Source organism: Schistocerca piceifrons, chromosome 4 (genome assembly GCF_021461385.2).
Source record: "Schistocerca piceifrons isolate TAMUIC-IGC-003096 chromosome 4, iqSchPice1.1, whole genome shotgun sequence".
NCBI classification, from domain to species: Eukaryota; Metazoa; Arthropoda; class Insecta; order Orthoptera; family Acrididae; genus Schistocerca; species Schistocerca piceifrons.
Genome location: NC_060141.1, coordinates 582,151,964 through 582,170,478, shown reverse-complemented (window position 1 = coordinate 582,170,478; position 18,515 = coordinate 582,151,964). Strand labels below are relative to the sequence as shown.

At 37.8% G+C, this 18,515-nt stretch overlaps 1 protein-coding gene across 1 annotated transcript in view; it reads right to left on the bottom strand.

Moving 5' to 3' along the window:
• The window catches only part of LOC124796026 (carboxypeptidase B-like), a 158,424-nt gene that overhangs the window by 19,345 nt on the left and 120,564 nt on the right, over positions 1 to 18,515 (bottom strand). Inside the window, exons 6-8 of the mRNA XM_047260110.1 lie at positions 17,911 to 18,056; positions 509 to 565; positions 312 to 396 (exon numbers count right to left, since the gene is read on the bottom strand). Of these exons, the coding sequence (XP_047116066.1) occupies positions 312 to 396; positions 509 to 565; positions 17,911 to 18,056 (288 nt within the window). The remainder of the gene's footprint in view (positions 1 to 311; positions 397 to 508; positions 566 to 17,910; positions 18,057 to 18,515) is intronic.

Genomic DNA, 18,515 nt, shown 5'->3' with positions numbered 1-18,515 from the left:
ATACACGTGGAAAGCAAAACTGAAAGTAGTGATGAAATGAGTATGACAATGATATAGATAAGCAAAGTAGAGACTTACGCCGTTTTTATATTTTACAGTCAAGAAAATGAGTCTCTCAAACACATGAGTGTACTTCCGAAGATTCAGAGTCGAAAGCTAAAAATAAGTGGGACAGGGAGGAAAATGACTAACACGAACCCGATGGCTAAATTTTGGTACTACAAACAGCTAAATGAAAAGTGGAATAGAACATTCTCTCACTCGTAACTTCTGTTTAATGAGATCTACTAAAAAACTAGATCATTACTTACACAAGACGTTTGTAGAGCTGCCGACCCCGTACTTAGGACCCCCAGCAGCCATCTGGGCTTCATTTGCTTTGCTTGCCAAGGCGTCCTGTGATGGCAGATAGCGGCTTTCAGTTAGAAGTTGGGGAGGTTTGCGCCGTTGAGCTATACTATTACAAACAGGATTCAATGAGAGCGTTGAGTACAAAAAGAGACTTTACCAGGGTTTTCCAGTCGTCAGGCAATTTGCTAGTGTATCCCCACGGATAGAGTATGTGCTGGAAAGAGAGAAAGGCATATTATTCATCTAGACTGATTTCACAAAAGAGGTAACATACCATGATACAGTTCAGAAAGGAAAAATTCTTCAGCAACATATTGGTATTCACCTTACATTGCCAAGAATCACATCTAGAAACGTAAAGTCAAGACCAATCAGTTGCAATCTAAAATCTGTTTCTCCGAAAAGATATTAGCAGTAATAAAAACAAAATTTCAAGAGTAAATGTACGTCTCCCTTTAGTTTTTCGAGAAGATTCAGAAACTGTAAATTTTTGATTGATATCCTGTATAGCTATCGCTGTGGTGTTATAGCGATACCTAACAGACGCCCACCTTATTCATGTACAGTTCTTCACGGTGATCGCAGTGAACTCATTCAGTTGATATACCTATAGTATTAGTTATACTGCACACTTTCATTTTATGGCCTTCTGTAGTCTGAAGACCGGTTTGATGCAGCTTTCCACGATAGCCTAACCTGTGCAAAAAGCTTCATCACTGTGTAACTGCTGCAATCTACACTCACTTGAACATTTATCTCCGTCTGCAGTTTTTACCCCCATACTTCATTACATTACCAAAATGGCGACTCTTTTATGCTTCAGCATATGTGCTATCAGCCCATGGCTTCTTTCAGTTACTTTTTCTTTCAACTGGTACAATGTACAACGCAAGGAAATGTGCTCAAATTATATGAACAACTAGCTCATCGCTCGCTGCTCCGCTCGTGCAGACTGTATGGTCCGCACACATTTTTTGTTTGTTTTCCTGTAATTGAATTTTTATATTCTTCGCAAGGTGCAACACTTAAACTTTTCACGCTAATGAAGGTCACTGAAACATAGTCTTTTCCGAATATACTTCTGGCCAAAAAGCAATTTTGGTTAAAGTCTGGAGTTAATGTTTTTTTAAATCACGTATTTTTCGTTCTTATGGTAATATTTCGGTAGAAACTATCATCCTCTAACACATATTTCTTTATATCTAATTGAGAAGTGAAATACCAATCTTAGCTGCAAAAAATTTTTAGCTGTTTTGGCTGGGCTATGATGAGTCAGTGAATCAGTCTTACCCTATTTCACCACCTTAGGGGTTAAATTTCCAAAAAAGTGAAATAAGTATTTTTTTTCATTTCCACCCAACAGGCCAAATGCTAATTTTCAAATATTTAGCTTTAGAAATACTTTCACAATGACATATTTCCATACAACATTTCACCCAGTATTTCTTCCCCTTAGTGGTTCAACTTCCAAAAACACTGAAATGCTTATTTTTTATTTATAAAAGAAAAGCCAAATACAAAAGTTTATACATGCAGCTTCAAAAATGCTTGCATACTGAAATAGTTCCGTAAAAACTTTCATCTTCTATTTCCCTCGCACAGGAGTTGAATTTCCAAAAACACTTTTTTTATTTACAACTGAGACGCCAAATTCAGATGTTTATAGATTTAACTTCAAAAATCATTGTGTAATGAAATAGTTTCATAAAAAGTCGCATCCCTTATTTCATCCCCTTAGGGAATGAGTTTCCAGAAACAGCGAAACACATATTTCTTCACTTCTAACCGAGAAGTCAAATACCGATTTTGATACATGTATTTTAATAGTTTTTCAACAACGATTTATTTAAAAAAAAAGCCTTTTACATACTATTTCATCTCCATAGTGGTTAAATTATCAAAAATACTGTTACACTTGCGTCTTTATTTTTGACCAGGTAACCAAATACTAATTTTCGTACGTCTAGCTTCAGAATTGCCTTAATAGTGATATTTTTCAAGCAACATTTCATCCCCTTAGGGGTGAAATACCAAAAAATCCCTTCCTAAACGTCGCCTACGTTATAAGATCAACACTGTCTGCAAATTTCAAGTTTATATCCTTAGTGGTTTGGGCTGGGCAATGATGAGACAGAGAGTGACTGAGTTCGTGAGTCGGGACATAGCCTTTTATACGTATATAGAGATACATAGAGCCTGTAACAGATAATGTAAATAGGGAATTAACACTGAAAAAGAGGACAAAAGTAAATTTAGACCAACCTACATACCAACAACGTATGTAGGGCACATATCGAACAAGACTAACAACTTGTTAAAGAATACGAAAATAGAACTAGCATTTCGCACAAGCAATAATGTAAAAACAAAAATCAGATGAGGGAAAATGAGGTCTTTTTTTCTTTTGTAATCCAGGTACTTATAAAATTTCCTACGACGACTGAACATATCTGTATTTACAATTTTTAGTTCGTGAGCTACCAGATGTTTCGTAAACACATTGCGTGACAAAGGACCACTTTCAGTATGTCTAGCTGGTTTTCGCAAATACTGGATTTCGGTGCCTATTTAATTTCCTTATTTAAAACTGCAATCCTCAGAAGACAAATTTAGATTTGATACGCTAATGGCACATTCTGCAAACTGTTGACTTTTAGTGGTTGTTGGGACTTGTTTCAGTTCAGATAACTGTTCGATTTTAGCTTTCTAACAAATTTGGAATATCTAATTCACTTGCGTTACTGAAAAAACTAGATGTACCTGTGCCATCTACTGCAAAATTAGACTCAATTGATGTTAATAACCTGTTTTCTATTATTGCTGTTGCTGAGGCAATGTAAATTTTGACTAAATGATTACACAAAACCAGAAAAAAATCCAGTGGAGGCAGAAGGTATAAGGATGGCATATGAAACATGCTTAAAGCAAAATTATTTCCAGTTTCAACAGGCTCTGTATAGTCAGTCAGATGGGTCAGCAAAGAGATCCCTATTTAAACTTTCAGAATATGTAAATAAAACTACACAGAGCTGGCACGTCTGGGGTATACGTTAAAATAAGTTTGTCCATCAATAAATGTATTATAAACCTCGGTCAAGCCAAAAGTACAATATAAGTTATAGCTGAAAACAAATTGTAGTATGTTCTGATTGTACGTAGAAATGATGGACTACGCCAATTTACAGTAGGGAGGCAGTTCTATTGAAAATTATGCTGGTTTACCTATACGAGTATATATTTTGTTTTTACTATCTATTTTTTCCATTAATTCACCGACGTACTTTGTGGTATAGATTAAACCTCGGTGTGCCCGCAGCAGTCAAGCCTGTGGAGCTAGCAAGAAAAGATGAAGAACATAAATTTTCTTATGTTTGTAAAAACTCCTATGAGATATTTCATCGGTCTTGTACTATCTGTCTTTTCCTGTCCATGATAAAGAGAGGACACAGATTTCTGTTTGGTTCACTAATCATGTGAAATACATTAAGTCCTGTAGTAAGAAGTAAACTTCATTTACAAGTTCTTTATTTCAACTGATCTATCTGTCTGCGTTACGGTATCTGCTATACTTCGGAGAAGCAATAAATTTAAGCAGAGCAAGTTGTACGCTGGACATTGTCTTCAAAGAATATGAGGAGGTAAATAACTTCAACACTCGAAAAACTATCGTCTAATAACCCGATTTTACATGTTATCGATTTTTCGTGTATACGAAAAATCAAAAGCCTGACTGGAATGTGTGTCGCTGTGCATGAATTAGTTGAGACACACGCATCTGAGCGAACGCACTATTGTTGCGCCTCTGGTACGGCGCCAAAAATTTTCCGTCGTTATTATTGTTCTTAAACTTGTTAATTAATCAGTAGAAATGGCGACCGTTCCCTGGACGGTGCGAGAACGATTCGACAGGTGCAATAATTAAATGATATAAAAAACGTTGTGTAACATTCTGTTGCACTAATTGGTTTTTTATTTGCTTTGTTTCATGATTGAGTAAAACATGTTGTGTAACATTCTGTTGCCCTAATTCGTTTTTATTTACTTTGATTCATTACTGGAATAACATTGTCAAGATAAAACCAAGGACAAACATTACATGCCATGCATAAATTACAAATGGTTAATCGGAGGAATTGTTCCAACAACATTTAAGAAGATCGTCTATAAGGTAGGAAAGAACTCCAACTTATAGTTCGCTCGAGTGCGCTTGGTAATGTCACAATCAAAAGTTGTATCGGCACCTTACCTTATCCAGTCATAAACCTGAAGCATTTTTTAACAGAAATAGAGATTTGCGTTAGCATTATTTTGATTTTTTGGAATGTTAATACAAGAAATAAACGCCAACAATAAGCTACAATACTGGAGTAGAATACATCGTGTACTGATAGTGAAAATTCTCGAAATCAACTTTAAGATAAAAAATTTATTTTATTTTATATTTGTAACTTCAAAAAAAGATTTATAGAATCGAACCAACTAAAAATGCGTACCGACTAATGGAAATAGTGCAGAGATGCAAAATGTCGCCGTAAGCGGTGCTACCACAAATAATAGTGACACCGAAAACGCCGATCATATTGACGATATTACAGAAATTTAGTTTATGCTGATGACAAGAATGCCTTACCTCATGACATAACCACGCTAACTGTAGACGAGAGTAATTTACAAATCTCACCGAGGCGCATTTTCTCGCATGAAGCCAGTGAAAGACGCGCTAGTGCGGAATCAGTAAAATTCGATTCCTCCACGTCACAGAAACTTTCAAAAGTGGCGGAATAAGACACGATAAGTACAGAAGACGCTAATGCGTCATCAGTGCATTCAACGCAGGACGTGTATAAATGCCTCAGTGACCTAACGAAAAATTTATTTAATAATTTTTCTACAAAACAAACCGAAGAACTTGATGTAAAATTTCGCGACTTTAAAAATGAACGAAAGCAAACATTTGATGGTTTTAAGAATGATCTATCACAGAGGTCTGATAATTTAAGTCAAAAGCTACGTAATGACTTTTCTAACGATTTAACATGCAAACTTGCTGATCTGGGTGCAGAAATTAAAGGTCGACTTATTCACTGATTTGTCTCAGGAGATAAACAACGAAAATCAAAGCGTCATCTATAGGCGAGACACAAGAAGAAACGGCAGGTAATCTAAAGATCGTGAGTGACATGCACACTCACATGCTCCGTCCAGAATTTGCAAAAAAATAGAAACTATGAAAATTGAGTATTTTAGATTTAGGCGCTAAGTTCATAAAGAAAGCACAAGAATAGGAGGTAAGGAATTTAAAGGACAGAGAAAAAGCGGAAATGCCTGATAAGAGTACGGCCCTCAAACAGATAGTTATACAAGTGCACAAGGTCAATGTCGAAACAGTTACAGAAATAGTAAAGGAAAGAGAAAACAAATTGATTGCTACAGCTGAGCTAAGCTTAAGGGCAACAGAACAGATGTTGCAGAGCAGTCTAATTAATGATGTGGATATCATCAGAGAGACGCCAATAGCAAGAAGTCAGGTGCAGTCGAGCAGGATAGATAGCGGCAATAATTATCAACCATTTGCTAGCAGTCCTTGAGACGGTGAGAAAAGGACTTGCAAAAGGCAAGAGGCACTGTCAATGACAATACCAGCTGCACAAACATATCCAGAGTACAATCACGTGCATATGAAAAATGCCACGGCAGCAGCAGACAACACCGCATATCTGTTTTATTAGCGAAAGGCGAGGGTCTGATACGTCATAGGCAATTGTCGATTTTTTCAACAGAGGATAAGAAAACGAAATTCATAGTGTTTATCAGAGCTTTTCACAGCGTGTTACCGCACAACTGGACAGAAGCACAGAAGATCCGGTTCGCTGTGGGCAACAGATATGGCTGACAGATGCCATACCTACTAGTAATTTGAACGGGCTTTCTTGGACCAATATTGGTCAACAGACGGCCAAGAGAGGCTATGTTGAGGGGTTTTCAACACACCAACACTCAGTAGTTAACATGGGGGACTGAGGAAGTAACTTGAAAAATACTTAAACAAAACCAGGTATTGGACAAACCTAGTTTCCCACGTGGTCGTATTGAAAATACTGAATAGACGCCTGCCCGCCCATATCAGGGAAAAGCTGATCACTACACCCGATAATGATACAGAGTATTTCTTATCCGTATTCGACTCGACTGACCTAACATATGGAGAGGGGCGTCGCAACCACAGAACATTAATACACAGTGTGATCCTTCGCAAAATAGTCAACAGCAGAATGGAAACAGTGGCAATAACGAATACACTTGACACCCTTACGCCACGTGCAACAACAATACTACAAGAAATAATTATGTTAGCGGGGAAAACCATAAGCGGAAACGAGGTTTCAAAAAAAATCATAAACTGAAGTACAACAGACAGAGTAGCTATGGCCAACAAGTTCACAACACACACCCGCCAGGTGGCAATGACTAACACAGTAATTGGCAAGAAACGGCCGCAAATATACCATCCGACAGTCCTCCACCCGACAGTTAAAATCAACGGACTAACAATTATGCATCAAGTGGGGGTAAAAGTCAATGATAATTTCATTCCAGTGCAATACAGGATATGAACTGGTGATGTCAAACCGACAACATAGTTGAAGTTACTCACAATGAAGAGGTTAACCTCCATCCAAACAGGAAAACTCGGAACAGTTCGCGATAAGCCCTCATTTGCAGACCAATAAAAGGGGTAGAGACCTGCAATTTATTCTAAATTAATTTCCAGACATGACTAAGGGGTAGATACGAAAAAAGAACTGTCTGAGGAAGATGTAAACAAATTAAACATGGTCAATGAGGGGTCAGTGCAAGCTGTAATTAATGCTCGAACCTATGGTAGCTGACATGGGTACATCGACAAATGTGATCTCAAAAGGTAAGTTTAATGAGCTGGGAAGACGATGTTATACGCTAACTTTTCCGGTGCAGAATTGTTATATTCTGACTGCAGTGGGGAGCAAGTCAAAAGTAGTTAAACTTTAGGCATAAATACCCATTATCATCAGCAATTTTTACCTAAAGTTCATTTTTCTGGTAGTGGAAAAACTTATAATAAACTGCCCTGTTGGTATGGATACTTTCTGACAAGTACAGACTGACATAGGGCGAGGAAAATGTTTCTTTACAATCAATGGACAGAAGTTATCAGTAAATTTACTTAAAACCACGACAGTTGAAAATACTCAAACTGAATACTGATATCAGAGTACAACTGTCATGTCCAAACGTACTGTTTCTTGACACACAAAACTGAGAGCAGCAGTCTGAAGAAGATATTAACCCATAGACTGTCGAAACCAAGGTGAGTGAATGTGCTTGTTTGTCAGATAATCAGAAGGAGGCGTTACAAGAAGCAATACTTTGCTATGCACTAGTATTTAGAAGGTGCGCCATGGTAATATTACGAGCATAAAATGGACGTTTACCCACATGAGACCTTCTGCTTTACTTCACATCCAGCTATTGCTAAACCTAGTGGAAGTGTCAGGCTTGTGCTAGACACCCGAAGTATAAACAAAATCATTGTTCCGGTGAGGACACGCCCTGAAAACCATGGAGAACAGTTACTGAAATTTCGCAATGTTAAATACCTCACTATAACTGATTTAAAAGCGTCGTATTCGCGAATAGCATTACATGAAACAGTAGGAAGTACCCAGCCTTTGTGTTGGGGGCGGGAGCTAAGAATTTTTTTTTTTTTTTCAACTTGAAAGTGTGCGCGGGTGTTTTCATTTCCACACTGGACGAAGTTTTGGGATCATAACACCTCAGTAGCATCACTTTCTACGTTGTTGATGACCTGTTAATAGCTACACGCACATTGGAAGAATGTGTGAGGCTTTTGGCACAGGTATTATAGCGATATGTAGAATATGGGGTCACAGAAAATTTTACGAAGTCGGAGTTTGGAAAAAAATTCCTGGGTTATATTATATCGCCAAAGGATGTACTACCTGATTCAGGGAAAACTTTATGTGATAAAATATTTCCCACCACCACAGAATAAAAAGACATATTTGGGTTTGGTTTAATTTTAGCAAATTCATTCTAGATCAGTTTTTAATAGCGTGCACTGCTGAATATTTTGAGGAAAAACAACTTATGGATATGGACCAATCAATGTGAAGCCTTACTACGTAAAAACATACTTCACCACCCTTATATGCCACAGGATTTTTGCTTGAATACCGATGCATCTTCACGTGGACAAGGAGTATGTTCATTTCAGATTGCTGAAGGTGTTGGAGAACTGATACCTAGGATAATCAGTTTTGATAGTCGTACACTTCCTGAATCTGAGCGGTCATATTCAATGACAGAGCTGGAAGCTCTTGGGGTTATACTGGCATTTAAGAAATTTGAGTACTACTTGTGGGGCAACCACACAAAAGTCAACAGTGACCATCAAGCACTTTCTTTTCTGTTGACGTGCAAATTATTACATCGGAGTCTAGCCAGGTGGCGCATGTACTTGCAGTTGTTCAGTTTTGAAATCGTATACACGAAGGTACACTAAACATAACCGCAGACGCCTTCTCAAGGTCACTTCAATGCCCCGATGAATTCTTAGAATTCACAGAACAGAATTCTAAAACACGGGTTCTGCTTATGCAGGATAAGACACAACAAGCATATCATGTACAGATGTGTAAGAGTTTGGAGCAGTTGATAGAGGGACACTTGAAATGGAGACAGATAATGTTTAAACTGTTTGAAAATAACGAAGAGAATTTGAAGAAATTCTATAGTCTGTACAAGGGAGTCCTATTTCATTGGCGTACATCAGATCAGGAAGAGTGGTGTGACTGTTTACTGAAAAGTTACGTTGATGATTTCATTTGGTACACTCATAATGTATGGGTTCTCTATGGGGCTTCCAAATTCACCAAAACTTGTGAAGAAGAGTTCTCCAAGTAATTCGGAAGTAGTGTCCTTGGATACTGCCGGACCCTATCCACAAGGGAAGGTAGGTGTAAAATATTTTATTGTCTTGTATGATGTTTTCACAAAATGTGTTACGATGTATTCAGTGTGGTTTGTGACGGCAGGTTCTATTATTAGGATGATTCCAGAAGATTATTCCTGGGAGTGGGGAAGCCACAGATATTGTTATCAGACAATGCATCGTACTTGATAGGCAGTAGACGGTAGGGATTTACTAACACAAACAAGATAAAACAAATATTAGTAACCAGATTTCCAGCCGGCCGTGGTGGCCGAGCTGTTCTAAGCGCTTCAGTCCGGAACCTCGCGACTGTTACGGTCGCAGGTTCGAATCCTGCCTCGGGCATGGATGTGTGTGATGTCCTTAGGTTAGTTAGGTTTAAGTAGTTCTAAGTTCTAGGGGACTGATGACCTCAGATGTTAAGTCCCATAGTGCTCAGAGCCATTTGAGCCAGATTTCCAACCCAAGCAAGCCCAACAGAAAGGGTATTCATATAATTTATCAGGCTTATACGCACCTATACACCCCAGAAGCACAGAAAATGGGTTGACTTTGTCTCCCCATTTCACCAAATCATTAAGAACTTACCACACTTTTCAACCGCTTTTATATCTACTGACTGACGTTTAAAGGGAAGAAGTCGACGAATAGGTACCCAGGAGAGATGCCACATGAATAAAAAGTACGCCGGGCTTTGATTAATCTGGAGGAAAAGGCTGGAGAGAGGAAAAAGTCATACGACTAAAGATTAGGACGCACTGTACAGTTTCAAGTAGGACAATATGGGGAAGTTCAGTCGTAAATGGCAGCTTTTCAACACTGAGCCATTTGTAGTTACTAAAATCCCACATCTGGGTGCGTACAGATTAGCCTACCCTAATAGTGGAAAGGTCAAAGGACTTTATCCACTCAAGAATCTAAGAGAATGTGTACACTAAAAGGATTGGACAAAGACCAAATCTCACTTGAAGTACTGTAGATGAACAAACGAAATACTTCAGTAAAATATGGATATAATAACTGTTTGCTTAGTTCTAAGAGAAAATTTTCATTTTATTTAATTAGAAGTTTTTAAATGGAAGCAACGTAAGTGACAGTAATTTAAGATTCCTTTTAATTTCTAAACGCTATATGAAGCCTGAAAATAAAACACGATCGCAATGGTGCCAATTCATGCGTACATTTCCCAATTCCCCAAATACAGTGCGGTAATGCATTTGAGATGTAAACACGTGAAGTAGCATTACAAGAGGGAGAGGACCAGCAGGCGTAGTAGGAACTAACACATGGGTCAGCAACCTCAGCGCACACACAGAAACGATTTCAGTCCAACACACTGTTTAACACGCCGGATGTAATGCGAACTTGACATCTAGCCGGCAAATATGTGCTGCAGGTTTTAATATAAGTTAATTACTGTTACAATCAATGAGCCTACACTATAAAAATGAAAGTAATATAGTAAAGAGGTTTAAAATAACACAAAATTTACAGAGGAAGAAAGAATGTCTAACTAGAGAAACCTATCTACACACTACAATACTATTTACAGTATATACAAATTTACACGGTAGTTGTATATCGAATAAAACACTATAACGTAAGTATGTGTATCCGACGAAAGTAAGAGTAACTGCAGAGCTATGGTCACATTCTGAACAAACTATGAGAAATAGTGAGGTTTGTGCCCATCTACAGCAATATTTAATAACTGCAGGTGTAATCATAGTATAAATATGGAAGGAGTAAAAAAAGGTAAGTCGAAACGATGGACATGCTCTGAATATTTGTGCTCTTATAAAAAAGGGATTGGTTTTTACAATTAAAAATGAGTTGGGTAATTTACACATACACGTACTTAAAGTAAAACAAAAAAAAAACATATTTGTGCGGAGAAAAATGATACGTTAGTTACACATGGAGTGACTACATTCGTAGTTTATACGTTATTGTTAAGTTCCATTTTCAGGTAACGAGGCAAGGACACGCCCTAGTAAAGGCAGGAAGGAGAATTTAGGTAGCTGGTACCAAAGAAAACGGGCCACTCCGCAATATCGCAATTGAGTAATTATATGTATAAAAATATGTGTATTAATGACAGTGCGAATGTATGTGTGTATATGAAGAGGTTACAGTAAGTGGAATGTTGTTAAACGGAGCTTAGGTCTGGTGCTATCAACGCAAAAAGGGACCACACTGGTTAGACTGCATACTAAAAAGCGCAAGCTACTGATATGAGCGCCAAATATGAGTAGTCGCGATGCATTTACACGGGATCGCGACTTATCGGAACGTTCTTCTCCAATGTTTTCTCGGCACATACTTTGTAGTGACATATTTTAACATATTATGTATACAATAGTGGGATCCTGAAGATGTGGGTGTACCTATGTTAGGTACACTGAATTACGCCCAGTGCGGTTACTTTCAGGGAAGTAATATTGATAGCTTACACGAAACTGTACTGTCAGAATTCTGCAATTAATTCAGCAAACACTAAGTAGCTTCATAAAGATACAAAGGACACTCAATCATTGTGAGGTGGGTAGACGATAGATTTCAGCAACAGGTAAAAAAATTGCTTCATTCCATTCCGTGTCAACATTCATTGTAGATCAGTAGACGCATTCCTAGTAGAGTTGAGAGGGGCGGTGCTAAGAGTACCTATGTTTGATTGTGTTGGTTAACACGTAATGAAGATTTCTTCTGTTTCGTTAGCAGTTTGGATTCACAGACGTATGAGTCAGACGAAATGTGAGGACAGTGCTTTATGCATATCATCAAACTGTATAAAGTATATAGTCCTTTCAATCCTGAAATTGAAAAAGAAACCAGTTTTAATTGTTATTTTATGTAAGTTAGTACTTTTTCATGAACTCAGATATTAAGATAGTTACCTGCTCATGACAAATCTGTAAGAGACAAGCAGCCTTTGAGTGGCCAGAGGAAATGTCAAACATTGTGTATCTAAAGTGTCACAAGATGTTATATGCGTCCTAAGGGCGAAAATTAAATCTTAAATGACGTACTTTGGTATATAAATGTTATTTTCTGCACAAGTTATAAATATTATAATGGATCTAAGTATGAATATCTATAAATTGTACCACATGTGTACCCGACGTGTCAACAAAAAGTAGCTATAGGTTTATGTATGCTTGAGGTAAATCAAATGATGTTGAACTGTATTGCTTATTTTGTATACGTTATGTGAAACCACATATGTACTGACAAAACAGACATCAAGAGGAACTGTAAAAAGGTTACATTTATGTGAGTTATAGTGAGTGGAGGCGCAGTTGCTTACAATTAGTCAAACGTATTCGATTCGTTTTTAGCGGCGAGGGACACTGGACTTTGCTACAAGGCACACATCAGATGAAAACGTTTATGGACTTAACTGAAACTTGATGAGATCTCGACGTGATGCCGAATGTTCGGGCTGGCCTTGGAGACTGAAGCACGTGACGCACGAGTGGTTCCAGTATCAAAGGTGGAAATTTCGGGCGTTTCCGTTGCATCATCGGAAACTCTCAGTCACGCTCTCGCCTATACACATTATACTATAGAGCATCTCTTGGGAATTTTGACGACATGAAATTCGTCGTTATCTAAAAACTGTGAAAACAAACTGTTTACTCTCATTTTGAACATACCCTACGTCACGTCATGGACTTGGAAAATTAAACGTTCAGAATACGTAAATAAAACTGTAAAATAAGAGAGAGATGTCACGTCTAGGTTATACATTAAAATAAAATTGGCCATCAATAAGTGTATTTTAAATCGCGGCCGAGCCAAATATACAACATTAGCTTAACAGAAAATAAATTTTAATATGCTACATGCAGAAATGGCACTGCTACTGTTTACTGTCGTCCAGTAATTGTGGACACCGCCAGTATACAGCAGGGGGAAAAGGGGGGGGTCAGTTCTATTGAAACTTGTGCTCGTTTACCTATATGGGTATATGTTCATTACTGTCTATTTTTATCCATTCATTCGCCGAAGTAATTTACGGCAAAGATTAAAACGTGGCATGCCCGCAGCAGTCAAGATTGTGGAACTAGCGAGAAAAGAAGAACATTAATTTTCTTATGTTTGTAAAAACTCCTATGGGATGTTTCATCGAACTTGTACCGTCTGTATTTTCCTGTCCATAATAGAAGAGGACGTTTGGCTCACTCATAATGTGAAACTCTTGTAGTAAGAAGTCAACTTCGTTTACTAGTTCCATATTTCACCTGATCTATCTGTCCTGTCCATAATAGAGAGAGGACGTTTGGCTCACTCATAATGTGAAATTCTTGTAGTAAGAAGTCAACTTCGTTTACTAGTTCCATATTTCACCTGATCTATCTATCTGTTCAAATGGTTCAAATGGCTCTGAGCACTATGGGACTTAACTTTTCAGGTCATCAGTCCCCTAGAACTTAAAACTACTTAAATCTAACTAACCTAAGGACATCACACACATCCATGCCCGAGGCAGGATTCGAACCTGCGACTGTAGCGCCTAGAAACGCTCGGCCACTCCGGACGGCTATCTGTCTGTGTTACCGGTATCTGTAATACCTCAGAGGAGCATGAAATTTAAATAGAGCAAACTGGACGCCGTTACATCTCTTCAAAGAAGAAGAGGAGGCAAATAACTTCAAGGCTCGAAAAACTATCCTCTAATGATCCAATAGTATATGTGACGAATTTTTCGTGTATACGAAAAATCATAAGCCTGACTGTCTGGAGTGTCTGGAGGATGTGGATAGGAGGGGCATGGGGGCAGCACACAGTTAAGGGATGGGAAGTTACAATTCAACATGAAACTGTATCAGTATTACATGCATCTTTTGCGCAAAACACTAGTTTTTTATCACTTGAAACATGTTAAAATTTTACAGATTTAAATAAAAAGAAACACCAAGGTTTACACGAAGTTGCTGAGATATGTAGGGTCTCATCAACTTCGTATAATCTTTGGTGTTTCTTTTTATATAAACCTGTAAGATTTTAACATGTTTCAAGTGATAATTAATGTACGAAAATGAAGCCTAAAACAATTTTTGTTTGTTGTTGGCATTCCCTTAATTTTACGTGATAGGGTTGTGAGGGCCCTCTGTACATTATCCCGCGCTGGTAGCTTATGACCTGAAAGTAAAATATGATATGTGAATTTCGATAACAAGTTAACTCATCACTTTATATATAGAGGTAATTTATATGTGCTAATTTATTTCGCGACTGCATTTGCGATTACTTACATTTAGCTCTCGCAAATCTTTCATCTCCATTCTTTCATGTTGTTGTGAAGCACACGTAAAGGAAACACATGTTTTGCAGATCTTCGTTTGTAAATAACACCCACCAAACTTCGCAAAAATACAGTACCAATGTTGTTGTTGTGTGTCTAGGTCACTGTTCCTCAAGTGAGTCTGACCGCAAAACTTAATTTTGTTTACCTTCTTCTCCACTCCACTTCTCTCTCTTACTTTCTTTCACTGTGTGTATGTGTATGTGTGTGTGTGTGTGTGTGTGTGTGTGTGTGTCTTTTCCTATAGCGTGTGTTGGTGCATGTCTGTGGCTGTGTGTGTTTGTGTTTAGCGTTTGTGTGGTCTTTTCTGTAGAGTTCCTTTAATATCTTAAGCAGTGTGCCTTTACATATTGTAGTGTAGACGTTCATAATCTGTTTCTTTTGCTAATGGCTTCTATAGGTAGAAGTTATCTTGTAAGTTTATGGTATGGACCGAGGATGAATTTTAGTAATTTTAAATGTTTCCAGTTTCGTTGAGTTACGGTTATGTATACTGACTGGCAAGGTTGCATGTATTTGTTGAATTTATGTGAGTGTTTTCTGTATTCTGAGCTTTTTCCATGTAATGTTGTCTGTCCTGTATCATATTTGATTTCCCTGTTTTTTTTTTATATTGCCTATGCTGTGAACAATTTTGTTATTGTAGGTGAGTATGTGTCACTTCTTGTGCGTCTTGTTGCTCTGTTATGTTATGGATGTTGTCGTTGTCTTTGGAGTTGTATTCTTCTGTATTGTTGTGCAAGGTCCTGTGTGCATATAACCTGTTCATTCCTTTTCCTTTTACATATTTTTTGGTTTAGTTCGTTAAACAAATGGGTATCATAACCACTTTCTGTTGTTATTTGTTTCATTGTGTTCAGCTCTTGTGATTAGTTCAGTCTGCTTATCGATGTTGTGTTTAATACGTTAATTTTAATCTTGCTCATTTATGTGCCTTGGGGAGGTTTTATTGATTGTGAGTTGTGGTGCTCATGATTATCGGTTTACAATTACTGTTGTCAAACTTTTTGTGGTGAGATTTAGAAAATTTAGTCTGTTTCTTAAGAAGAGAATTAGTAGCTGCAGAGAAATACAGATTATCAGAATACACAAATCCACATAATCTCCAACACAGAGCATCTGAAGGTATCACATTCAAGATGCAAAAACAAAAACTAAAACTATATAATGCCATTCTAACAAAGTCCATTCTAACAATGTCAGACAAAATCAATATAATGCTGATTATGAATTAAAGGAAATACATAGATAAAACACTAGATCTTCTGAAGGACAATGTCACCAAACTGATCACCGACCCAGCAGGAAGGTACCACAGAGCAGTTCAATAAAGATTGAAAAATATGAAAAATACAGTCAAAAAAGTCTAGATAAAAAGAATGACGCCGAAAATTCAAAACACTCCTCCTAAATCCCCTGTCGAACCTGCACAAAAAAATATTCTTGCATTTTAGTAAATTAAACAATCTACATCACAAAAATAACTAGGCAACACACAATACGCACACACTGATGAAATAGCAGCCATTCTCAGGACTGTAAAAACACAAAATATAAACAATTTACACCGAGAAATACAATTTATATTAGAAACAAAAACAAAAAACACACTACATTTTCTAGCTCTCATCATACAAAGAGTAAACAACATTCACTACTTCCCAATATTCAGGTATACGACAACCATGAGCTCCACCAATCACAATCAAACAAATGAGAAGCAGGTTTCAAATTCTCACCCACAGATTGAACAGAACACCCATAACCAAACTGAGCTACACTCAAGACGTAAATACAGTAAAACAAATACCGACAAAAAGTGGTTATGATACCCATATGATTGACAAACTAAACCAACGAATATATAAATGGAAAATTAATGAACAGGTCACAGACACACAAGAACTTGCACAACAACACAGCGAACACAACTTACAGACAATAACAACATTCACGACGTAACGGAGAATTAAATCACACCCTTACTCACCTACAATAATAAAATTGTTCACAGAAAAGGCAACATTAAGGAAAAAACAGAGACTCTAAATACGGCACTTGACAGACAAAACAACACAGAAAATGTCCATAACACAAAAAAAACACACACACACATAGATTCAACAGAGCAAGGATACTATATTAAATTTGAGTCTGTATACATAGGGCAAACATGAAGGGATTGTAGAACAAGATTTTCAGGACATTACAGAGTTGTAAAAAGTAACAGTTCCCATAGCACATTTACTGCCCACCTGATAGCCTAAATCCGTCTCCCAAGTAAAATGGAAACATTGAACAATACTAAAATCCGGCCGCAGCCTATAATATAAACTTACAATACAAGAAAATATCCACATACAGAAGGCATTAGCAGAAGCAAAACACATTATACATGGGTACATTACAACATGCAAAGGCACATAGTTTAACACATTAAAGGTAAAGACGGCACATAAAGCTAAACACAAAAACAAAAACCAACATATTCACACATACACACACACACACACACACACACACACACATATATATATATATATATATATATACAAACACACTAAGAAAGAAAGGGGGGAGGGGGGCAAGGCAAACAAAATTCAAATTTTGGCGCCAGGCTTACTTGACGAACTGTGAACGCCAACTGAGACTGGACACACAACAAAAACTTTTATACTGTACTCTGGTGAAGTTTGAATAGTGTTATTTCCAAACGAAAATCTGGAAAATATCTACAGTGCTTGTGTGTGCTCCACAACATTTCAACAGAATGCAGATGAAAAAAGATTTGCGATAACTAAATGTAAGCAATCGCAAATACCCTTACGAAATACCTTAGCAGAATTCAATTACGTTTAGATGTAAAGTGATGAGTTGAGTCACCAGTGAAATTCACATTAACATAACTTAGTTGCAGATGACAAGCTACCAATATAATGGAAGGTACAGAGGAACCTGCATAGCACTATCATGTAAAATTAAGGGAATGATAACAACAAACAAAATTGTATTGGGTTTCATTCTCGTAGATTAATTATCATTTGAAATAGGCTGAAATTTTAAACATTGAAATGAAAAACAAGAAAAAAAAGAAACACTGAGGATGATACAAAAGTGCTGAAACACATTTCGTTCTGTATGAAGGAACAGTGTTTCGCATAGGAGACACATCTTACATCCAGTAATTTTTTATGTGCTAACACGACCAATAAAAGAGCTTGAAAGTCTAATGTTGAATAAAACTGTGTTAGTTACTTACGGGTCCATAGCTATGAAACGTTAGGTAGAGCTTGATGCGTTTGGAGTTCTTCAGGACGTAGTCCCGGAAAGCTTGCGTCTCAGGCTCTGAGAAGGCATGAGGGCCAGCATAGAGCTCAGAGCAGGGGTAGTTGCTGGCGCCGATCTCTGAAAGAAAGGAATGCAACACCTGGTGAGGGATGGCTGCAAGCAGCGTTTGTAACTGGTGACGTGAATCAATGTACTAGTACTACAGTGGCAGATTATTAGACGTTCCGGTAGAGTCGTGGTGGTGAAAGATATGTTCGTATCAGTTATGTAGCCGAAGCTACCAACTGCCTTGCCGCAGTGTTAACACCGATTCCCGTCAGGTCATCTAAGTTAAACGCTCTGGGCTGGGATGGCACTTGGATGGATGACCATTCGGTCTGCCGAGCGCTGTTACAAGCGAGGTGCACTCAGCCCTTGTGATGCAAACTGTGGCTCCAGAGTCGTAAACTGATATACGGACTGGAGAGCGGTGCGCTGACCACATGCCCCTCCATATCCGCATCCAGTGACGCCTGTGGGCTGAGGATGACATGGCAGCCGGTCGGTACCGTTGGGCCTTCATGGCCTGTTCAGAAG